At 40.1% G+C, this 24841-nt stretch overlaps 1 protein-coding gene across 1 annotated transcript in view; it reads left to right on the top strand.

The window, feature by feature from the left end:
- The window catches only part of LARS2 (leucyl-tRNA synthetase 2, mitochondrial), a 1850943-nt gene that overhangs the window by 1263944 nt on the left and 562158 nt on the right, over window positions 1–24841 (top strand). Inside the window, exon 15 of the mRNA XM_044070015.1 lies at window positions 19385–19567. Coding sequence (XP_043925950.1) covers window positions 19385–19567 — 183 coding nt within the window. The remainder of the gene's footprint in view (window positions 1–19384; window positions 19568–24841) is intronic.

Genomic DNA, 24841 nt, shown 5'->3' with positions numbered 1-24841 from the left:
AACACTGTACTTATGATAAGGGCAGTCAGTGAACACCTTTGTCTGATACCTCGTGCCATTTTTTCTTTCACATCTTCCCCTTTACTACCATTGGAATTACCCAAGCAATCTCTTAAACATTCTGAAATAATGTCATAAATCTAGTATCAGAACAATAGTCCAACACATTACCATGTGCTCTGCTCTCAAATGATTTAATTATGACACCGCTAACCAAATCTAATTCTTGACCTTCATTTACCACTTTAGTAATCTATTTAATGTTAGCAATTTTCCTATAGTTTTACCTTTCCTAAATCCAAACTCCTCAATTTATGCTAAGTGGACCAACATAAATCCTTTTATAACTGTAATATCTTCAACACTAATTTGTAATTAGTATTTGCATTGCAAGACTGCAGTTACTAATTAGCTTCCTGTATTTTCCTTTCCATATGAATGTGGCACTGCCATCTGCATAATTTTCGTTCAGTGTCTGTTCAGAGAGTCACTCAGTAAATATCTTTTAGAAGATTTCCAGTTGTCATTCATGCAGCAAACTATAAAAATAAAAGTAGTTTATCTTCTGATGGCCCCTCTAAATAAAAAAAAAATGTAAAGCTCATTTTATCTTTTATATTTGTGCTGTTTTTCTTTATAATTTTTACCTGTGTGTATGCATCTATCAAGCCTCCACCAAGTTGTGCATGGCCCATTCATTCCCCAGTACTGGAAATTTCTCCCAGTGTTTGGGCAAGAGCTGCCTCCTATTCAGTCAGCCATGAGTACTTTGTGCCTACAGCCACATCTTGGCAGCAAATGTATTTGTAATAACCCTAATAGCTAGACAGGGGATTGTGTGCTCTATGTCATTGCAGAGGCCCACAGTGCCGTTCCCTTGTGAGTGCACTCTTTTGTACACCTGCACTGAAAGAGCTGCATCCAAGTTGTGGCTTAATGAACCTAACACATGCCCCCCACCGAGGTCACACATTTTCATTGATGGCCCTCATCTCCATTGATCATGTTGGTGCATGGCCATTTCAACCCCACTTTTCATTCCTCCTCCCTCAAGATATATATGCCCAGCCTTCCCTGCCAGAACCTTCAGTCACCTCAGCATCTAATCAAACTCTGTTCATCTGGACCATAGTCATGGCATTATCTCTTTTCCATAATTTCTGCTTCATGTGTTCTCGTCTTTTTTTAACAGTCCATATCTTAGTATCTTTTGCCTTCTGTTTTTTAAAACAAATCTGCCACACTTTTTTACCAAATCTATGTTAGCTCCTACCTCCTCATAGCTTCAATCTATATCCTTCTCATATTCTTTGATCTCTCTCCTCCTTTCTTCTAATCCTTGTATCATCTTTCCCCTTCTGATATATTTATGTAGGAAGTTCATTCCATTTAGACCAATTTTCATAAAATATACACATATCTGTACGATGTTTTGGTACTTTTCTGTTGTCAAGATTATCTGACTTCATTATTACTGAAAAGATGGCTTTATCTTCAGCATATTTTTCTGTAAAGATCCTTGATAAGTGATATGCTTTGAGGAAAACACTAATGCCCTCTGGTCAGAAAATAAAGCATCCTCAGTATTTATACAATAGTTTGAAAAATGTGGTTTCACCAAAAAAAATCAGTAATTATTCTAGTGCTCTCTCGCATACAAGTGCAAATGTCATTGTGTACCTCACTTAATTCTGTCCTGTTATGTCTTTCATTATCCTTGAATTAGTAGGTTCCTCCTTTTCTCTAAATGTATGTTAAATCCTCTACTACACAAATAAGATAAGTAAATGGTTCTTTGTTTTGATTGTGTAACTTCTTTCAGTTTTACTGATCCTTATATGCTAAATAAATAAATGCAAGTATCATTATTTAACCAAAAATCACAAGGCATTGCTGTCACTTATCCAGTCACAATGACATTAAGAAGTCTAATGTTAGAAATACTTGTCAAAGACACTTAACCCCTACACTCCAGTCCAAAAAAAAAAAAAAAAAAAACAAACTACTCTGCCTCTCCTTTTTGCTACTATTCCCTCCCTGTCTTATTTATTCAGATATCTTAAATCTTGAATACAATTAAACTTATTTTTATTCCTAACCATTCAAAGAATACTTCCCTTATCCTCATTTCTGACTATTAGTACTTAAGAAATGTATTTTGGTATCTTTCATTTCATTTTAAAATACCACCTTTGTCTGTTTTCTTTTGCTTATCCTTACATGTTCTTTTCTGCACTTTTCACAATAGACCCCTCATCTTCCTCATCTGAACCTTCTTGCCTTGCGTCCACTTACAGTGTATCAGATGTGCTACTTCACCATCCCATGCTCACTCTTCTTTATCATTCTGGCTCTTTAAGTGGTTTTCAAAATTTGTCTCATGATTCATTTGGTGGCATTTCAGAACTGTTTTCTAACCCTACTTCTGTGACTGAAGTGTGTGTACTTCCCCCTGTATTTCTGTATTCCTTATTGTCACATTATCCGTATGTTTTTCAGAGTCCACCCAGTATAGCTTTGTGGACAGACATTTATATCATCTAGTATAATTGTTCTAGAGTATCCATATTTCTTAAATGCGTCCTATCCCTTTTTTATTACATTTAGCAGCCACATGGCCTAAATCCTCACAATAAGTGCATGCTTTTTATTGGCTGATGTAACATAATATTCCTTTACATGCTTTCATAGAGATTGCACTTAGTATATGTTCCACACTTCTGTTTGCTATTTTAATATATGCTGCGTACTTCTGTTTGCTTTTTTAATGTCTTCCAACAAATTATACCCAATCCGTAAGACCAATGTTTGTAGTCTTTCCAGTATTTAAAATGTCTGCAGAAAACTTTCTCTCTTCCTGCCCTGCATCAACTGTAGTCAGTAAATCAGTTGTAAACTGGATTAAAAAATATATCTTTATCTTGTAGAAGCAAAACCTTTTAAGTTTTAGTTCACTGTTTTTTTTGAAAATTAATCGCACAATTTTATACATCAACAAATCTCTTGAAAGTCACATCAAAATATTGTCTTTAGCTACTTGGATTAGAGCTTGAAGCTGCTATGCCATGGACGTAAAAGCTTGAGAACAATCTCAAAGTCTGGAAGTGCTGCTGCCTTGATCTGAAGTATAAAAGGTACCTCTGTGGCTGTGCTTTTGAGGAATCCTTTTGCTGCTACCTCTACGTAGTGGTGCAGGCGCAGTTCTCATATCATTTCTTCAGTGTCACATCCTGGCACATAGCTGCAGTTCTGCTTTCTGGTAACCTCAGCAGGAATCAGTAGTTTTTCTCAGCCGTTGCATTGTATTATTCTTGTCCTTGTTCTTCTGGACCATAACTTCCACATTTGTGCTGTATTCAAGTGCTGTTACAGTCTTATCTGTTATCCTCTCCACTCTCTACATTCACACTTTGGAATACCATCATAGGTATGTGCTGGAAATAATGGTCAGTCAGCCAATCTTGCAGTATGCTATAGTTGTTCAACTTTGTTTTATATCTCTATCAAAAAAAACTTTGCAAATAACTTTATACATTTACATTTTTTTGAATTTATGGTGTATATGTATCTCATTTGTAAGACACTCTCTTCATACATAGACTGTTCAAGGATGGCCAAGCATCAAGATGCAGGTGTGTGTGTGTGTGTGTGTGTGTGTGTGTGTGTGTGTGTGTGTGTGTGTGTATATATATATATATGTATGCTGTTGTGTATACATATATGTATATTCGGTGTGTGTATTTGTATATTAAACTCCACTCCAGCAGGACTCCCCCACTTAGGCAGAGGATGGGGATTCCATCCCTCTAACTAAATAGTGACCAACTGCAGGATCAAGTTGTAGGATTTGGCCAGATATTAAAGGAACAAGTGGATTTACACCCATGGCCCTCCACCACTTTAAGTAAGAGTAGGGTGATTTTGAAAACAAGTTTACACCAAAGTTAAAAAAACATTTCAATTCTGTTTAACATCATACCTAAGGAGCAGTACTATATTACTACTGCAGTTACACAAAATCTTGCATAGATTAGAACTGGTGCATACTGAGAATTTGCCTAGTATTCAATTACAGTTCCTTGCCAGTCTCCAAGTCCCTAATTGCCAAGGATGAGGTCTTTGACAGATAAAATCAAAAGGATAGTTGTTTTTCAAATAATATTATAAGAACCATGTTCTTAATTTTGGTCCCTCTTCAGGGTGCAACTCTTAGAAAAAAAAACAAAGAAAATGAAAGAAAAAGGAGAATCTAGGCTCACAGATTTGTTTTAAGTTGCATGGGGGGGATTCCATAATGTCATTTGCCCTAAGGATGTTTGCCAAGCAATAATGTATTGGCCTGTTGTCTAATCCCTTCTCCTTAATCCCTCCCACCTACTCCTGTGGAATATGTTAACTGGTGCTGGTCACTATAGCTCATTATTACAGGGATAGTACTCCTGTCCAGAAGGATTCCCCACCCCCACTTAGGTTAAGTGTTTGTGCTTTTAGGATATTTCTTTATTGTAACAATATTGCAAGTTCATAAAAGTAAATTCTGTATTAATACTTGATGTATGACATGTTAAATTGATGAATCAAGTAATGTGCTTTCCCAAGACATGATAAATATAAAAGAATCAGGTTAAGATGATAGGATTTTTTATTAGAATTGCTTGTTTTATGCTTAAGCTATGCCATCCAAAGTAGAAGAATCACTCAAATGTGCTTGATCTGATAGAACTATATATTTTTTTGCTGTGATTGCTAGAAAATAATTGATTGTTTTGTAAATATTCTAGTCTTTCTGCATGACACTTCCTTGTCATTTGTGGGTTTGAAATGTTCTGAAAATGGCTCTTTAAATAACGCTGAGAAACACTCTTGAGTCACTTTTGTTTCTAGCTTGACTGGATTGCTTATGCTATGAAGTGTTGACTAAGAAATATTGCACCCTCTGGTATGGTTTCAGCCTCTTTCAAACAGACCATTCTGTCACTTCAATTATTATAGTGTCATTTTCACATTGAACTGATGGTAAAGTTAATAAATCTTTCACAGAAGCAGTAATGCTCCAAATAGTCCACTAATTGCACATGTTTTGTGTCCTGTACAGGTCTTATTCATTCTATAATTAACTATTGTAGTCAACACTTAGTGTAGCCGAAAGCTTACTGTGGAAAAAACAGTGCTTTAGAACTTGCCATGGGTAGCCCTGCCACTTGCACTATTACAATTTGTACATTCAAACAATGTGCAGCAAAGCAAACCCTTGCACGAACTAGATAAAACATGTAAACATAAATGTCTTTACTCGGATCACTGTTTCAGTATTCCAGTTTGTTGGGTTATCTCACTAGATAACCAGGACATCTGGCCAAGCTACCAAAGCCAAAACTTTCCATAGAACCATACATCCAATGTATGACCTAAGCCCATGGGTGTAAGGATGCATAAGCAGATTTATAAGCATAAACCCGCAGACTATCTCAAGCCAGGAAGCCTTTAGACATCTGTTACTTACTGACAATTTGCCTAGCATCCAGCAACAGTTCCTTGTCGGGCCCCAAGTACCTAAACTCTAAGGATAAGTCCTTTGACAAATAGCATCAAAAGGACATGTGATTTTCTTATAAAATTAGAAAACCCAATTTGATTCTGTTAGTCCCTCTTAAGGGAGTGACTCAGAAAAAGGAAGTTATGGGAAGGACAGTCATGGCTCACACATTGTTTTTAGGTCTCACTGGGGGCTAGCCTTACTTCACTCAGAAGTGTAAGGTGAGCCTTGTTAAGCTTTTGACCCTGTCCTTGCACCCCCCACACACATATATCATTTAATTTATACTTTTCTATACCCCACTTTTCTGCAAACTAACAAGTTAATACCATCCAATCATGTTCAAAACAATCTCCCTACCTCTCTAATTCACACATTCAAATTCTACCAACCACTCTTTTTCCTTATCTTTCATTTCATGGCTTAGCAGTCTAAACAATCCCTTAAATTTCCACCCGCATGCTGTATGATTAAACCTTATGCCTGGGTGGTAAATTAACTAGGGAAACCCTCTAACAGTTCCACATAAATACAGTGTAATACTACCAAGCTAGCAACAGAGCTGTTCCCCTACATCTGTTTTATTCTTTTGCTAAAACCAAGTTCATTCCTCTAAATCTCTGTTCTCCAGTACAACTTCATTAACACTTTCCACTTCCACTAACTTCCCTTTTTGCTAGATATCAGTCAAACCTTCCTTCCATTACCATAACAGTTGGCCCACTACCCTATCAGTTAGCTTGTCCCTCCACTACCCTATTGTTTCTATTAACCCAGTCAAACCTTCCTTCCATTACCATAACAGTTATCCCATAACCATGTCATTTCCATTAACCCAGAGAAACCTTCCTTCTATTATCATAACAGTTAGCCCACTACCCTATTGTTACTATTAAACCAGTCAAATTTTTCCATTACCATAACAGTTAGCCCACTACCCTATTGTTTCTTTTAGCCCAGTCAAACCTTCCTTTCATTACCGTAACAGTTAGCTCTCTCTACCCTATCATTTCTGTTAACCCACCACTCCTCCTCCAACGTAAATGGCAGTTCATTTCAATGCTGTGACCTATCTGTACAGCCTAGGTGGCAGATAGACTCTCTCCCCATTAAGTGGAGCTAGTCTGGATAGAATCATCTACCAATACAACCTAAGTGGGGGATAGGCAGTCTCTTCCCTCTAAGTGGATATAGACTGAATTATCTCTGTCTGCCATTCTAGCATAGGTGGCAGGTAGGCTGTGTCTGTCTACTCTGCAATCCTTTTTTCCACTACTGTACCTCTATCTCTTTACTTATTCTGTATTAATAACCTAGGTGGCACATCGGTTGTACTACCCACCTCCAATATATTTTAAACCATCCCTAAGTCTCATTCTCAGTACTTACGTATGTACCTGTCAGACTCATTTCTCTACTAGCAACCTTGGTGGCAGATAGGTTGTACCATCCTTTTCTGATCTTCTACATTCCTTATTAATCAGCTACTATAAGGCCCTTCCCAAAAGGTGACCAATTCTACTGTGTAATGTTACAATTATCCAAATGCTAAGTGTGACCAACAGTAAGGCTATTTAAGAGTAGCCTGCACAGTGTCACCAAATACACATGCAAGTACTCTAAGAGCTTAAATATCTCTAAACAAACCAGCCACAATTAAAATGTTTAAATATATTTAATAATAAATAATAAAAGCATAAGTCAATATTCAATAATTCAATACAGTGACAATAGAGTTCAGAATCACAGGAAATACTTTAAAACAACATTGCAGGACAGTCTCACATAAATACAGAAAACATCTAAACTAATCTTTACTGTATTCCTATCTATATCTAAGAGATACTATGCTCTAAATGACTTACTTACAGAGCAAGACAAGTACTAATGAGAGGATGTTGTCAGATCCAAAGACAAATACAAAATGCACAGACGCACTTAAGTTACTATCATACATTATTGCTGGGTTATCTCAGATTACATCCTTCTTTGTCACCTCTGCCTTCAGTTCCCAGGCTAACAGAAACTTAAAATTTACTCTACAATCCTCTGTGTCAAAAATACTTATCTCTCAGAAGCTTGCCTGGAACTAATTGGGAGTCGTAAAACAGTTACACACTTTTACCTTTGAAACCTGTAATTATTGTTGTTTCCAGACAATAGAAAGAATTTTTAGCTGCAGACATTATGTCTCCTAGCTGAGATAAACACCATCATAAATAATTCACTTATTTTCTTAAGAGTTTGCAAGTTAACTGTGTTCTTTTCCAGTAGAGTACGCTATGGTTACATTCTTGAAACTCAGCACATAACATACAGTTTAACACACACTTCTGCACTGGCAGTTTAATACACGCATAACATATAGTTCTCTTACATTTGTAAGACAAGCCTGTGGATCATATTCATATTCACAAATGACATAAAATTATATACAAAATTATAGCCAGCTGGCTTGGCAGCCTTCACAACCCCCCCCCCCAAAAATCAAGCTAATGTTTCAAGTGACCGTTGAGAAACATTGCTTGAGAGGGTTGAGCCTATCTGGGAATACCTTACCCCATTCCCTGTCTTGAGAGCCCATCTGCGTTGGCATTGCTAACCCCACTGCGGTGCTGCACTGTCATATCATCTGCTTGCAACCCTAAGCTCCACCTTAGTAACTTGGCATTTTGCTGGCTTGCTCAGTGTAGCCATGTTAAGGGATTGTGGTCTGTAACTAGAATGAATTTCCTTCCATACAGATAAGGCTGAAGTTTCTGCAGGGCCCACACTATGGCTAGACATTCCTTTTCTACAGCTGCATAGCATTCCTCCCTGGGTTGGAGCCTATGACTGAGATAAACCACTGGGTGCTCTTCTCCCTCTGAAGAAATCTGGCTAAGTACAGTCTTCCCACACCATGGTTTGAAGCATCCACCTGCCCAACAAATTATTTGTTGTAATCTGGACTGGCTAATGCAGGGGGGTCCTCCCAAAGCTTCTTTAAGCTTTTGAAATGCCTGCTCACATGCTGGGGTCCACACTACCTTATCTGGCCTGTTTTTCCTTGTCAGGTCTGTGAGGGGAGCAGCTGTGGTACTATAACTGGGGACAAACTTTCTGTAGTACCCTGCTGTCCCAAAAAATGCTCTCACCTGCTTTTTGGTCACAAGTGCAGGCCATGCCTGAATGGCTTCCCCTTTGGCCAGTTCTGGCCTGATCTTACCACTCCCCACTCTAGGTCGCAGGTAGGAGACCTCTGCCATATACACCTGACATTTGCTGGGCTTAATGGTCAACCCTGCCCTCTGTAGTCTGCCCAGCACCTCCCTGACATGCTGAAGGTGTTCTTGCCAGGAATGGCTGTAGATGGCAATATCATCTAGGTAAGCAAGGGCAAAATCTCCTGCTCCTGCTAGGATATGATCTACCAACCTCTGGAAAGTCGCTGGGGAATTTTTCATCCCAAACGGCATCTTTGTGAACTCATACAAGCCAAAAGGAATCACAAAGGCTGACCTCTCTTTAGCACTGGGAGTCAAGAGCACCTGCCAGTAACCCTTGGTTAGATCAATGGTGGTAAGATACTTAGCCCCACCCAGCTGCTGTGGGGCTTCATCTGTCCTAGGCATGGTGTAAGCATCTAACTCTGTGTGACTATTTAATTTCCTGTAGTCCACACAGAACCTGGTGCTGCCATCCTTCTTTGTTACCAGCACATATGAGAAGACCCAGTGACTGCTGGACTCCTGAATTACCCCAAGTTCCAACATTTCCTGTATCTTCTCCCTCAGCATCTGTTTGACTCTGTCAGGTACCATATACGATGCCTGCTTAATAGGCGTTCGGAGTCCTGTATCTACATGGTGCTGCACCAGGTGGGTACACCCTGGTTTTACAGTGAACATGTCCGCAAACTCCTGAAACACTGCTCAGATTTCTCGAACCTGGGTAGGAGATAGCTGCAGGGACATTGCTGCCCCTTCCATTGCGGTGTCAGTCCGAGCCTCACTGAGGAGATCATTCACCAGATCTCCCTCAGACTCCTGCAATCCACTGCAAATACTCAGTACTAGGGCCTCCATATCATGGTAAGGTTTCATCATGTTAACATGGTACAATTTGTGCCCCTGCCTCCTGCTTAGCAGTTCTACCATGTAAGTAACATTAACATCACTGGCCTTCCTTACCACTTTGTAGGGTCCTTCCCAGGCTACCTGATCCTTGTTGTGTCTGACAGGAATAATGGCCATTACCTGCTGGCCATACAGCATACTCTCTAGTTTGAGCATTCCTGTCATACCAGACCTGGGCTTCTGCCAGGTTCTCCTAGGCCAAGCCCATGAGTTCCCTGAGCCTTGTCCTGAGGTTTAGGACATATGCCACAACAGACTCCTTGTGGGGTTCACACTCACCCTCCCACTGATCTCAAATGAAATCTAGAGGTCCCCTCACCCTATGCCCATACAGCAACTCAAAGGTTGAAAAACCTGTGGATTCCTGGGGTACCTGTCTGTAAGCAAACAATAGATGTGGCAGATATTTGTCCCACTCCCTCACTCTGCAAGTGCCTATAGCATGGTCTTGAGTGTAGAGTTTAACCTCTCAACAAGACCAGTAGTCTGGGGATGGTAGAGGGTGGTCTTTAGGTGCTTGACCCCACAGTACTTCCACAGACAAGTCATCTGATCTGACATGAAATTGGCACCTTTGTCAGTCAGTATTTCTTTTGGGAAACCTACCCTACTGAAAATCTCTAACAAAGCATTTGCCACCTATTCTTTCTCAGTGGAGGACAGAGCCACTGCCTCAGGGTATCTGGTAGCATAATCTACTACCACTAGGATATACTTTTTCCCTGTGGAACTTGGGGTATTCAGAGCCCCCACAATATCCATAGCTACCCTCTGAAATGGCTCCTGAGTCACAGGCAAAGGCATCAAAGGAACTTTCACCTCGTCTCCTGCCTTGCCTACCTTTTGGAACTGCTCACAGGTCCTGCAGTACCCTGTTGCATCTTTGGAAATCCCAGGCCAATAGAAGTTCTGCATAATACGTTTCTTTGTACATTTTATGCCCATGTGACCTGCAAATGGAATATCATGGGCTTTGGCTAGAAGTGCCAGACTGTAGGCTCTGGGCACTACCAACTGCGGTATTCTCTTACCCTCTAGCCCTCCCTCAGGGTCCACTCTCTATACAGTAATCCTTTATCACAGTATACAGATTCCCCCTTCCCTTGAGAATCAGGTGCCTCACTAACTATCTCTCTCAGGCCTTGTAATGTAGGGTCTGAGAGTTGAGGCTGTCTCAACCCTCTCTTTGCAATCCTTCCCAGCTCCCCTTCCACAGGAAGTCTGGTCTTCTCTGACAGTGATGCCTCACTGTCAGCCTGGGTACTACTACTCACCTCTGCCCTTGCAGTCACACTGTCCAAGGGAACATCAGTACCCTCAAGCAGCTGTGGCTCACCTTCAGTCTCACTGCCACAGGGTAGCTCCCTCCTTGAAGCAACCACTTCACCAGTCCTGGTTTAAAGTTTGTACCTACAGTTATTCCTCACCTTCACATGTTAAAACAAGATGTTTTTTTCCTGGTTAGGAAATTGCATTTAAAGTATTTTTTTAATAGGGGAGACAATGCAAGGAATGTTGAAGTTTCTGACCATGCTGACTCAGAGAATGAAAGTTTTATTTCTTGTATGTCACATGGCAATGATGAAAGTTTCATTTCTTGTATGTCAGATTTTGATGTTAATGCTTATTGTTTGTTAGATACACAAGCTATTTCCACTAAAAGTGCATTTATCCCCCCTTATATTAATGAGACAATAAAACAGTTTTCTGCCATGCTTAACTATCATATAATATAACTGTTTGATAGTTTTGATAAACATAAAGAAGTTACATATAATTTGAGTAGGGCTGAATGGAAGTCACTGGTTGATTTAAGTCAAAGAAAAGATATTATAATTAAGTCCTCTGATAAAGGGAACAAAATAGTTATTTTACATTATGCACAATATGTCAACACGTGTTATGGAACATCTAAGGAATGAGAATGTTTACAGAAAGTGTCACATTGTTGACTATAATAATGCTATGACACAATATAAGGTGCTATTAGAGAAGGGGGTCAGGCTAGGTTATTTGACCCAAGGGGATGTTGATAGAAAGTTTGATGCGGGTGGGTGTAAATTACCTGCCTTTTATTGTTTGCCTAAATTGCATAAAGGTTTGCAGAACCCTCCTGGTCGTCCTATTGATGGTGCCCGTAGATATTTTTTGACCAATATAGGCTTACTTATACATGAATATTTAAAGTTTCATGTTATGAAGATACAGTCTTATATAAAAGACTCTTCTGATTTTTTTGGACAAAATACAGGACATTAATTGGAGTAGTGATATGTATTATGTGGTTATGGATGTGAAAAGTTTATACACTAGTATTAGACATCAGGATGATATTAAAGCCTTGAATTATTTTTTGTGCAATTCTCCCCTGTCCTGTTACATAATAGAACTTACACAATTTTGTTTATTAAATATTTTTTTCGTCTTTGATGGATGTGTATACCACTAAAATTTATTAAGTTTTCTCCTGGTGGTAGCTTTTCATGTAACGGTGAAGGAATAATATATGCTCTCAGCTGCCCTTGTAATTTATTTTATATAGGAGAAAGCAAAAGGAAATTTAAAGTAAGACTACAGGAACATATAAGAGATATAAAGAATGGTAAAATAGAAAGTAATGTTATGCTTTTCAAAACAGTTCATAATGCTGATCATTCTTTGTTAAAAGCTTCTGTTTTAGAGCAAGGACAAACATCTTTGTAAAGAATCTGTTTATATTTTAAAGTTCAATACTATAGTACCTGTAGGCTTAAATTTAGAGATTAATTGGAAACAATTACTATGTAATTGAATAATTAATTGATGAATGGTGTTATATAAAGTCTGTGTAAAGCTGTGTGTTTTGTATTACTCCTGGAAGGCTGTAAGCCGAGGTGCTAAGAGTTTTTTATTAAACCTTTGTTTGTGCTGTGGCCAGTTGTGGATCACTTTACCAGTCCTGGCTGCAAGTGTGCGGTCTGTTTGGGTCTCCACCAGGCTACCAGACCCACATGCTTGTCTGCAAGCCTGAGTGCATGTAACTACATGCACACACTGTACTGCATTATCAAAATCATTCCTTACCAGGACATCTGCAGGGATATCCTCAAACACACCTACTTGCTGGCTTCCTTTTCTACCCTCCCAGTCAAGGTGAACTCTAGCAAAAGGTATTTGGAATGGGGTCCCTCCTAAAGCTCTGACTGGAGTAGACTGCCCAGGCAAGTAGTGCTGCTCTGTAACCATTGCAGGCTTCACAATGGTTAGGTCAGAGGCTGTCTCTCTCTTAGCAATGGCCTCTTTCCCATTCACAAAGATAGGATATAACCTCTTGTGGTAGTTTGGTACCCTTGTTGTCTCGAGACAGTTTACTGTTGGCATTTTGTCCTTCCCACTTACTGGCTCTCCCACCTTTTGTTCCCCACCTTGCCTCTGTGGACATCTGTATGCTACATGGCCCCACTTGTTGCATTTAAAACATTTAACCCTTGGCCCTGGATGTGTACCTGGACTAGTTGCTTCCCCTGCTACTGGCATATTCTGTTGGGGCAGTCTGGGCTGCCCACCATAGGTTCCCTTTCACCCATGAGCAGCACTGGGTTTCCCTTTCTTGTGTTTGTGATGCCCTGCTTGCTAGGTATAAGATTCTCTTCTTCCCCAACTCATCTACAGTAAGTCATTGTCTATCAGTTAACCAGATTCTCATGTCCTCAGGTAAAGTCCTAAGGGCTTGTTCCCTCTCCAAAAGGTCTACCAGCCCTTCAGAAGTGGTGACCTGACATCCACTAACCCACCTATGAAAATAAGTGCATAGGTGAGCAACATATTCACACACACTTTCATCTGCCCTGCGTCTATGCTCACAAAATGTTTTCCTATAATTTTCAGGTGTTAACTTAAAAAATTTTAGCAAACATTTCTGTACAACATTATAATTTACACAGTCAGACAGTTTGGACATTACAATTACAGCTTTACCATGGAGTAAGGGGGTCAGGAACTGTACCCAGAGCCCTTGGTCAACATCTTACTGTTTACATACCCTCTCAAACATATGAATGAAACTATCAAAATTATCCCCCTCTGTAAATTGTGGAAGAAATTTACTGACCTTTGTTGCTTCTGGGGTTCAGTTACTCCCTTCCCCATTACCTACATGACAGTGGCAAAGAGTCAGCATCTCTTTTTCATGTTGCCTTTGCCTCCTCTTCTCCCCAGCATCCAGGCATCACAGTTTCTCATTTTCCTCAGCCTTCAGATGTTGCAGTTTCTTATTTTCCTCAGTCTCTAGATGCCTCAGTTTCTCTTCTGCTTCTACTTCCAAACACTTGGCCTCCAACTCAAGTCTCTTTTACTCCAGATGGATTTTTAAGCCCTCTGAGGAAAGGTTGAGCTGTCCATTTTCTGAGAATTGTACATCTCCACAGCCAGTCTGATTGTCCTCCTGATTGCTATTCTGTGATGCAGCTGTGACTAAAGATGCAATAATGTCTGCTTTAGTCAGGTTGGCATGCACCAGTACTTTAGCCTGGCACATCTCAGCCAACTGGCTCCTTGTCAGCTTGACATACTCCTCTGCTGACTTGCTTGCTTGCTCTCCCTGACTAACTAAGCTAAAAAAAAAAAATCAATTGTGATATGAACTCTGAATGTGCACTGCGTGGCTGATTGAGAGTACAAAAACCCCTTCAGTGACCACTGTACACAAGCTACAGGAATTCAATATGCACACCACTACAAGGCATTTAATATGTGAGGTGGCTAACTCATCACTACCAATTAATATGTGAGGTGGCTATCCCACCACTGCCAAACAATTGTGTGATGCTCTTGCACTGGCCCAGTAATCAAAGAGCCTCAATCCTCACCACTAGCACCATGGAGGGAAGTGCACATTGGGAGGATGAGAAGTACACACACAGTAAAGTACAGTTTCCCTTAAGAGCACACAGAGATCACAGTCAGTCTGGGGCTGGTTTCTCCCTCTCTCTCTCCAGATCTCCAATAAGACTTCCCACTGGCACAGCTGTAGGGTTAAGATCTCAGCCGAGTGGTCAAGCCATAACCTCCAGCACCCATTCTGTTCAAGCAGTGCTTCGTGTCCCTGCCCAAGTAGCTGAGACACACACACACACACACACACACACACAGATTTGATTTATATACAAACACTCCTGGGGAAGGCTGTCACAGGTTTACCAACTATGCCCCCTTCTGCCCAGACTATAAGGTAGTAATCACTCCCACCAACCACCCTTACTTATCAGCTACTATAAGGCCCTTCCCAAAGGGTGACCAATTCTACTGTGTAATGTTACTATTATCCATATGGCAAGTGTGACCAACAGCAAAGCTATTTGAGTGGCCTGTATAGTGTCACCAAATACATATGCAAGTACTCTAACAGCTTAAATATGTCTAAACAAACCAGCCACAATTAAAAGGTTTAAATATATTTAATAATAAATAATAAAACCACTAGACAATACTCAATAACTCAATACAGAATCACAGGAAATACTTTAAAACAACATTGCAGGACAGTCTCACATAAATACAGAAAACATCTAAGCTAATCTTTATTGCATTCCTATCTATATCCAAGAGATACTATGCCCTAAATGACTTACTTACTGAGCAAGACAAGTGCTGATGAGAGGATGTTGTCAGATCCAAAGAAAAATACAAAATGCACAGACGCACTGTCTTAGTTAGTTCTTATGTTACTATCAAACATTACTGCTGGGTTATCCCAGATTACATCATTCTTTGTCACCTCTGCCTTCAGTTCCCAGGCTAACAGAAACTTAAAATTTAGCACCTCTGTGTCAAAAATACTTATCTCTCAGAAACTTGCCTGGAACTGGAAGTCATAAAACAGTTATACACTTTTACCTTTGAAATCTGTAATTATTTCTGTTTCCAGACAATATAGAGAATTTCTAGCTGCATGCATTCTGTCTCCTAGCTGAGATAAACACCATTGTAAATGATTCATTTATTTTCTTAGAGCTTGCAAGTTAACTCTGTTCTTTTCCAGTAGGGTTTACTGTGGTTAAATTCTTAAAGCTCAGCACATAACATACAGTTTAACACACACTTCTGCACCAGCAGTTTAATACACATATAACACATAGTTCTCCTACATTTGTAAGACAAGCCTATGGATCGTATTAATATTCACAAATGACATAGAATTATTTACAAAATTCTAGCTAGCTAGCTGGGCTGGCAGCCTTCACACAGCTCACAACACAAACACTACTTTTCCACTTCTGTATTCTTCCATACCCTGAAACCTTAGTGGTAGTGACATCTGTGTATCGTGTATCTACCTTAACATGCTTATTCTAATCCCCCCACCTCTTACCCTAAGTGGCAGCTAGGCTATCTCTCACTAGTGATAGACTGTCTCTGACCACTACTGTACCTCTTTAACTAAACTTACAGGTTGTGCTTTCCTTATTTAGCATGCTTTCCATTTCCCACCTCCATGACACAGCATAGGTGGCAGCTAGGTCTCTTGTTCTCTCTGGTAATTAGCTTTTAGTAAAGTCTGTACATCACTCACAAAATTAAGTATCAGATCACTAAAATTAAGTGATGGATAGGTAACACTTTTCTCATCCAGTTTTCATCCTAAACTCCTCCCTAATCACACACAGATCTACACTTTAGTATGATACTTACTTCTTAACCAAAGTTACAGTTAGTAAAAATACTCTCAACTCCTACTCCTTTTTTCAATAGCTACCCTAAAACAGTAAAATCTAGTCATGGCTAACTCTCAACTCCTATAAACCTCTTGTACTCAATTCAGTCCACTCCTTTCAGCCTAGATGACAGATAGGTTACTGTCTTCTTCCATTCATTCAAAATAGCTGCTCTTTCCGGTAAAAATCACAGCATAATAATTAGAACCTCACTGTCTGCTCCACCATTCTTCTGTTAAAGCTTGGCACTTTGCTACTAGTCTTCTGTAAAGCTTGCCAGTAAATTTGTCCATTACATCCGTCCCAGACTAACAGCTACTTCAACACTCCTTTGTCAGTGTTACCTACAGTATAATTCTGACTACATATTCATGGCATATGATTCTAAAACTTCATTTAACTGTCCAAGAAATGTGTCAGAACAAACTTATTTTTCATAAATGCTAAGCTACCTCAAAGACGACGACTTCTTTTGGCTTTTCCTGGTTAGGGGGTCGCCACAGCGGATCACCTCATAGATGACAAACATCGGAATTGGGTTCACCATGAGCTCATTACAGCTCTTTTTCAAAATTTCCTGTAGCTTCCTGACAGATTTTCATCATCCTTAACATTTGACTCAGATATCCATTCTGAGAGATCTCATTCCTTTCGGATAGGACCACCATGGCAGCATACACAACTAAAAGACAGTTTCTGGTTTAAACCATACTTCTCCAAAACACAGCCTTTACCAAAAATTACTGACATACTAACAATACTTGGGATGTTCCAAGATTTGATCCATCTGTATGGAGTTCCTCAAGTAAAGCTGTTTGCCTCTTCTCATAACAGTCAGCTGGCAAAATTCTGTTCTAAGACTCCATGCAAGAAGACCTGAAAGACAGATGTTTTTTTTTTTTCTTTGGACAGGAATGTTCCTATATGCCTCCCCACAAATACCCAGGATACCTTAGAAGATTCAGACATAATCCCCCAAGATTATTGTGGTGACTCCCTTATGGCCCGGGCATCCGTAGTTCTCTCTTCTTTTGGAAATGGCCAGGGGGCAGTTGCCACAAACTTCCACACAGAATGGATCTACTCACACAAGAACAGGGGTGTTTGATAAACCCCAATATCAATCATCTTCAACTGACTGCCTGGTTTTCTGAGCACATGCAGCAGGTACTAATGGAGGCAAGAAGGTCTGCTACTAGAAAATCATATATTAGCAAATAGAAAAGATTTTCTAGTTGTTACCAGCAGCATAACCAGCACGCATTCAGGGCTAGATGTCTGCTTTTACAGTATTTGTGTGAGTTACTATTCTGTGGCCTTTCTTATTCCTTATCTTCTTCTTCTCCTTCTTTTGGCTTTTCCCGGTTAGGGGTCGCCACAGTGGAACAACGGGCCGCAGAACAATTGGCAGTGGGGTTTTACAGTGTCAAGTTGCCTGCCCTGTGCCCAGTCTTCCACAGAAGGCACACACACGCACACTTATGGCCAATTTAGTGTGTCCAATCCACCTACAGCATATCTTTGGGATGAGGGAAGAAACCAGAGCACCAGGAGAAACCCACGTGACTGCAGGGAGGACATGCAGACTCCGCACAGAAGGCACTCCAGCCAAAAATCAAACCAAAGAACCTCTTGCTGTGAGGAGACAATATTAACTACTGCACCATCGCTGCCACCCTTTCTTATTCCTTTATCAAAGTTCATTTATTGGCCATTTCAGCATGTCTGCCCATGGATCCTCCACTTTCAGGGCAGTCTCATGTCAAAATTTTCTTGAAAGGGGTTTTAAATAAGAGGCCTCCAGGTAAGTCGATGGCCCCTCCTTGGGATCTTAATTTTGTGTTAAAGAAGCTAACACTTGCTCCTATTGAGCCAGCTAATCTAGCTGGTTCTTAACATGGAAAACAGTTTTACTGATTGCTCTGACCTCTGCAAGATGGTTACCTGAGTTGCAAGCTGTTATGGTGAGTCAGTCCTACCTTTTCCATAGGGACAGGGTTTCTTTGAGAGCTAATCTTTTATTTATGCCTAAAGTGGTATCTGAGTTTACTTTAAGCCAAACTATCCATCTCCCTGTTTTCTTTTTCTGAACCTGAAAGTATTCTCCAGTGGTTGCCAGGAACCTCTTTCCATCACTCAAATATTGTTAGCTATGATAATCTACTCATATAGCTAAGCCAACTGCAGCAGTGATCAATATGAAGAACATAATACAGTTGCATAAGCTGAACTTGTCATAACAGTAGATGTTCAAATGATCACTGCTGCAGTAGCCGCTCCCTCCCACTTGTTTTTTTGGTGTGTTTTTTATGCCAGGCTGTGGACATTTAAGTTTTGTTATTCCTAGTATTGTCCTTTTCATGGGCTAAACCTCCCTTTCTCTCTTCTGGCAGAAAAGTTCTGAAGGGCTTTGCACGCAAACTTATCTTTTAGTCAGTTCAAGCTGCTTGCTAGTTAGTGCATGTGGAAGGTGCCCTGAAGATTTGGAAGCTGGCTGGCTGTTATATGCTTGGCAGGATATAGCCCATATAGCTAAAACTACTGCAGCAGTAATCATTTGAACATCTACTGTTATGGTTAGTTCAACTTGCACAACTGTACTTTCTGTGCAACAGGAAAATCAAGGTGTAAGGCATGGTAATCCAAATGTTACTGTTGCTGTGATGTTTTGTAAAGATCTGCTGCTATTATAAGTACATTTCACACTACTGTATTTTTTTAAATTGCTGCAAAATTCTACATATAGTTGCCTTTGGCTTTCTTCTTTGTTGGATGCAGTATTGTAAGGATGAATGTTTTGTTCAGGACACACACAAGCATTTATATTTTCTCCAGGAGTAGCAGCCTTGCTATATCAATTTTATTACTACTGTCAGTCTTTAAATGCAAAGCATTTTTTGTGTTATCATTAATGAAATTGGCTTGCTATTTCCTTCTTGGGATTATTCTATACAACCAAATTTTGTAAATGAAATCTTGACAATTGCAGTGTTAATAGTTCTGCAGAATTTAATTATGATGTTTTATTTACCCTTTAGGCCCAGAGCCTGTTCACAGAACCACAAAGGAACAGTTGCAGATTACTTGGGAGAAGATGAGTAAATCCAAGCACAATGGGATTGATCCTGAAGAAGCTGTGCGGCAGTATGGTATCGATACAGTTCGTCTCTACATCCTTTATGCAGCCCCTCCAGAACAAGACATCTTGTGGGATGTTAAGAGTAAGTTTTCAGACTCCTTTTGATCTAGCAAGTGTACAAATGGTATATGCTGTTCTTTTCAGGATATGAACAGGCTGGGTTCCTATTAGATGACTGAAGATGCATTCGATAGAATGCGTCTTGGTCGAACTTAAAACAACAAAAAGGCAAAATAGCGAAGCGGCTTTTAAGAGAATTCTTTCCCAGGGAAAGAATTCGCTTGGCCGCTTCTGTTACTTTGCTGTTTTCGGCAATGTAGTACGATCTCGGACTTGGTATATTTAAGTAGGGGAGATGTGGGGGGCACAACCCCCCACTTTATGTAGTCTTTCAATTTTTTTTTCTTTGGAGCAGCGATTTTATTTTTCCTCTTGGGAAACAATCGCTGTTCTGAGCTTTCGAGATCATAAGCTTTTGCTTACATGGGGTTGATTATTCATCATTCACTTTTTTAAGCGTTCAATGATATAATATAGACCCAACAGGCTGAAAGTAACAAACACTTTTATTTCATAGGAAGTATGATTGTCTGTTTAATTTTTATAAAGTATATATTAACAGTAATAATTCTGGTCTGGTGTTTTGCCATGATTTTTTTTTTTATTACCATAAAAATTGTAGCCCCTTAGTTCTTTTAATTTTATAAAGATGAACAGGTTTCATATTAAATGGACAGTTGTTTCTAATTCATATTACACTACCTGAATTTACTTGTACATTTGCTAAAACAGTTTTGTAGGTTAAAAGTGTAGTATTGGAGGTGACATTTTACACATGTGCATTGTCTGATGTACTTCTTCTGAATTTACATGTGCGATTGCTAAAACAGTTTTATAGGTTAAAAGTGTAGTATTGGAGGTGACAGTTTACACATGGGTATTGTCTGATGTACTTCTTTTTACCTATAATCTGTAGAATCTGTAACATGTTTGTACAGAAAGGCTTGTAAACCCCTTAGTGCCCAAGTTTGAGTACCAGTTTGGGTGCCAGAGGGGTTAGGGAGAGAGGGTAGGCATGAGTGGACAGTGTCAGTACAGCCATCACTGTGGGAGTACAAAATCATGTTGCATTTGCTAGACAGCATTAAATTTGTAGATGTCCAGTGCAAGCACCAGATTGGGGGCATGGGTTTGGTGCTGCCAAACCAGTGACAGCAACCTCCAGGGATGTATTAATAAACAGCTGCGCATCAGTCACCAGCGTCTGAAGGCTCTCTGTTAGCACCTATGAGCCTACCTTGGAAAGTGGTGTAAGGTTTGCAGGCAGGGCATTGAGTAGTTTTCTGGTCTGGGGAAAGTTAGGATTCTCCTTTAAACATGGAGGCCTTGATCTATGATGGCTGGGTTGGGGGGGGGGGGTCAGATCATTAGTCTGCTGAAATGAGGGCACTCCCAAGCCTTTGTAGGCAGACCAAACAGCAATGCAAGGTGGAGTACAAGTAACTTCTATCCCTGCCTGGATGATGACACCCTATTGTCAGCTGTCAGCTGAGGGAGATCAAGAGTGTCATCTCCATGGAGAATGAATCGGCACTTGCCCTATCTGGGGGGGATCTGAGATTTGGCAGCCAGGAGGAAAAATAGGCCTCCCTAACTCCCATTTTTTCTGTTGAACTTAAATCACGTGAGGCCATACCACCTTATATGTAGAACCATATTACTTATTATCTCCAGTGGGGCTTTTTAAGTTTGTACTGTAACATCCAGTGGGCAGAGCCTAAGCTTTTTGATAGAATCAAGTTAAGGCCTCATACTTCAAACAAATGTTCTTGTCTTTCAAAACCATAGGGGTTACTAAAGAACTTTTTTTTTTTACTGTGTTTTTTGCCTGCCTTTTTACTGTGTTTTTTGCCTGCCTTTTTACTGTGTTTTTTGCCTCTGATGAAGCTACTTTGCTGTTGTAGCGAAACCGCTGTTTGTTCATTATTGTAATAAAAGTGCGTTAAGGCTCCGGAGACTTGTTTGACTGCCTGGCACTCCTTTTCTGTTTTTTCCGAAGTTTGTTTGCTTTTTACTTGTTACCAGAAAGAACTTTAAATGACAGACAAACTCTTTAGCACAAACTGTTTTATATTGGCAGTATTCTTTAGGTTCTATGTCTTGAACTGATTTTAAAAGGCACAGTAACTATAGTTTGTAATACTTTGTAAACAACTTACAATATATTATCAACCACTCGGGTTACACACACACACACACACACACACACACACACACACACACACACACACACACACACACACACACACACACACACACACACACACGCACACACACACACTGTCAGCAGCACTTTGTCCAGATGAGTGCTTTCATATGAGGCTAAGCAGTTCTGTCTGTGCTTCTTGGTTGTTGAGATATTTAGAAAAATATGAAATGCATTACAATATAAGTAAATATTATATGAATAGCAATAAGTATTTCTACCTGCACTAGACAGAGATCAAATATCAACGCAGTTTTATTTGCCACTGTGCTAGCTTTAAGATGACATTTTTAAATACTTTGTATATAGCATGGATTTAGAATTATTAATGCAAATGTGAACAAGCAATATTTGATGCCTAGAGGCGTCAAGCATCAGGAGGATGTAACTGCAGAAACAACTGGACTCATCACTCGGCTTAAACAAGCTAAAGCATAAACTGTGAAGTTTGCAACCAGAAAACTAGTACATTGAGATCAATGCAAATGTTGCATCTTTGTGGCGTATCTTCTTGTTGCTAATCCTATAATCTGAACATCCAGCTGCAAAAAAAAAAAAAAAAGTATAGCAAATTACAATTTCATTACATGGTCATTTGATCAGTCATACAGACAGCAGTGTCTTTCAGAATTGTCGAACTGTAGCTAGTCCTCCCCACTATATCCAGCCAACTAGCCCCATCTGTCCTGAAGGAAATTTCTGATTCTAGTCTACCCACCTATCACAAAAAAATTAAAAAATAAAAACTTCCCTAATTTCATGTAGTATGTCACTTTTTATCTCTTCCTGCCTTGCCATCTTTCCTGTTAATATTAAGTGCTGTCCTCAGTCTATCATCAGACGAGAACAAGTTAGCTTTTGAAGTCTTTTTTCATAGTTACGTGATTATACCCTGTCATTATGCCATGTGAGAGAAAGTGCGTGTGTCTGTGTCTGTATATGCATACCTATGAATGGGCAGACATCCTGCAGTGTAATGCCATCCTGTTTGGAACAAGTTTCATTCCCTTTGCTCCCACTGAGTGGCAACATTGGCTCCGGCACCTCTCTGACCCTGCAGTGGGTCACTGAGTTATCCTGTATAAATTTCCATGTGGTAAAGAGTATGCAAAACACAGACAGGTTCTCTAGCCTATTCAGAGCAGTACCATTTTAGTGTCTTCTTCTACCTCATTTTTTTCACTCTCAGTATTGTCCTTAACAGCTAATACTGCACGTGTTCAATATCGCTGTATTCCATATGCTCCCTTGTGCTTTTACATGATATTGTCCATCTGTCTACTGTTTACCTGGTATCTATTTCTGTAAGTTAAATGTACAGCAGAGGTAAATCCCATAAGGATATTTAAGAAGCAACTTGTAGTTTTTCAAGTCTGCTAATGAATTGTGAAATAATAGTTTTATTCTGATGTGGAATGTAGTGTAACATTGAGACCTTATGATGCTGAAGATGATCATTTATTTATTTACTTATTTTATTATTTTATTTAACATTTGTTACCAGCAAAGCCTGACTGGGACAGAGCCCATTTTCAGTGGAAGCCTGGGGAGAAACACTCCAGACGCATGTCTTTGGAATGTGAGAGGAAACTGGACCACCTGGTGGAAACGCACGCAAACATAGGGAGGACATGCAGACTCTGCACAGAAGGCATCCCATCTGAGAATTGAACCAAAGTACCTTTAGCTGTGAGGTGACAGTGCTACCGCTGCACCGTCCAAAGATATCCATCCAAGGTACTCTCCCAACACTACAAACTGTGAGAGATGCACTTACATAGCCAAACTGGAAGCAAAGCTCTCTCCATCCAAGATTGTGCTAGACAGTCAAGAGGAGAAGGTTAACACCTGCACTACACCTCAAGCAACACATAACCCTTCCACACCACCAACACCCACACATAGCAACATTAAATCGACATATGTGGAGGCCCTTAACTGTAACCTGCCTAAGCAACAAGGACCTCCAAAGCTGAAATGCAAACAAACACCAATCACAACCAAAGTGTCACATAACTCACAACACCAGTGTGCCACCCAACAACAGCCCCTAAGGCACGACAACATGCCTAACACTTTAGTCATAGGTGACTCTATAGTGAAGCGCACTGATGTCCCACTCACCAGGCTGAACAAGGAGAAAATTACAGTCAGCTGCCTGTCTGGTGCCAGGATCCGCCACATAACGCATGCACTCAAGTCACTCCACAACAAGTACAAATATGACTCTGTCATTGTCCATGTTGGTGTGAATGATTTGAGACGTACCTCCCTGGACTACATGAAAAGAGACATGGAAGACCTCTCGGATCATGTGGCCCAGACAGGTATGAACCTAGCCTTGAGTAACATCCTGCCTTCACCCAGAATGATACCACAATATAAGGACAAAATGATCGACTTCAATGATTGGCTAAGCTTTTGGTGTCATTCATAGGGGATCCAGTATCTGTCTGCCTGGGACGTCAGGGACTGACCACGATGTTTTGCCAGAGATGGTCTGCACCTGTCACCCCTGGGATTTCGGGTTACTGGCTAAAGCTCTTGCCACCCCTATACTGCCTTTTTTAGGCAAAGTTCAAAGGACAAAACCACCACCGTAACAGGTACAAGCATGCAAATTCTGAAGGTAATGCTACTCAATGCTAGAAGTCTAAACATCAAAATGCACTCTCTCAAGGCACTCCTAAAAATGGAGAACATCAATATCTGTGCAGTAACTGAGACCTGGTTCAAGGCTCCAGAGAGCACCCCTGCAATACCAGGCTACAACCCTTACCACACTTTTCAGCCACCAAACCAGGACCGAAACACTAAAGGTGGAGGAGTGTCTATATTCACCAAGGCTATTCACATCACCAGGCTAGTTGCCCAACACAGTGCGTCTGAAATTCTCAGGTGCAACTAACATTAGGTAACACTGCAATCCAAATTGTAGCTTGATACAGATCCCCCACCATGCCCCAAGATTCTCACTACACCTTTCTAAACATACTGGAAAATATTAAGATGCAACCAAACACCCTAATACTGGGTGATTTTAACTAGCCTACCATTAACTGGGAAAACTACTCGTTTACCAACACCTTT

The sequence above is a fragment of the Protopterus annectens genome, chromosome 4.part1, assembly GCF_019279795.1.
Source record: "Protopterus annectens isolate FY-2018-M chromosome 4.part1, PAN1.0, whole genome shotgun sequence".
NCBI classification, from domain to species: Eukaryota; Metazoa; Chordata; order Ceratodontiformes; family Protopteridae; genus Protopterus; species Protopterus annectens.
This window is presented reverse-complemented; position numbering and strand designations above follow the sequence as displayed.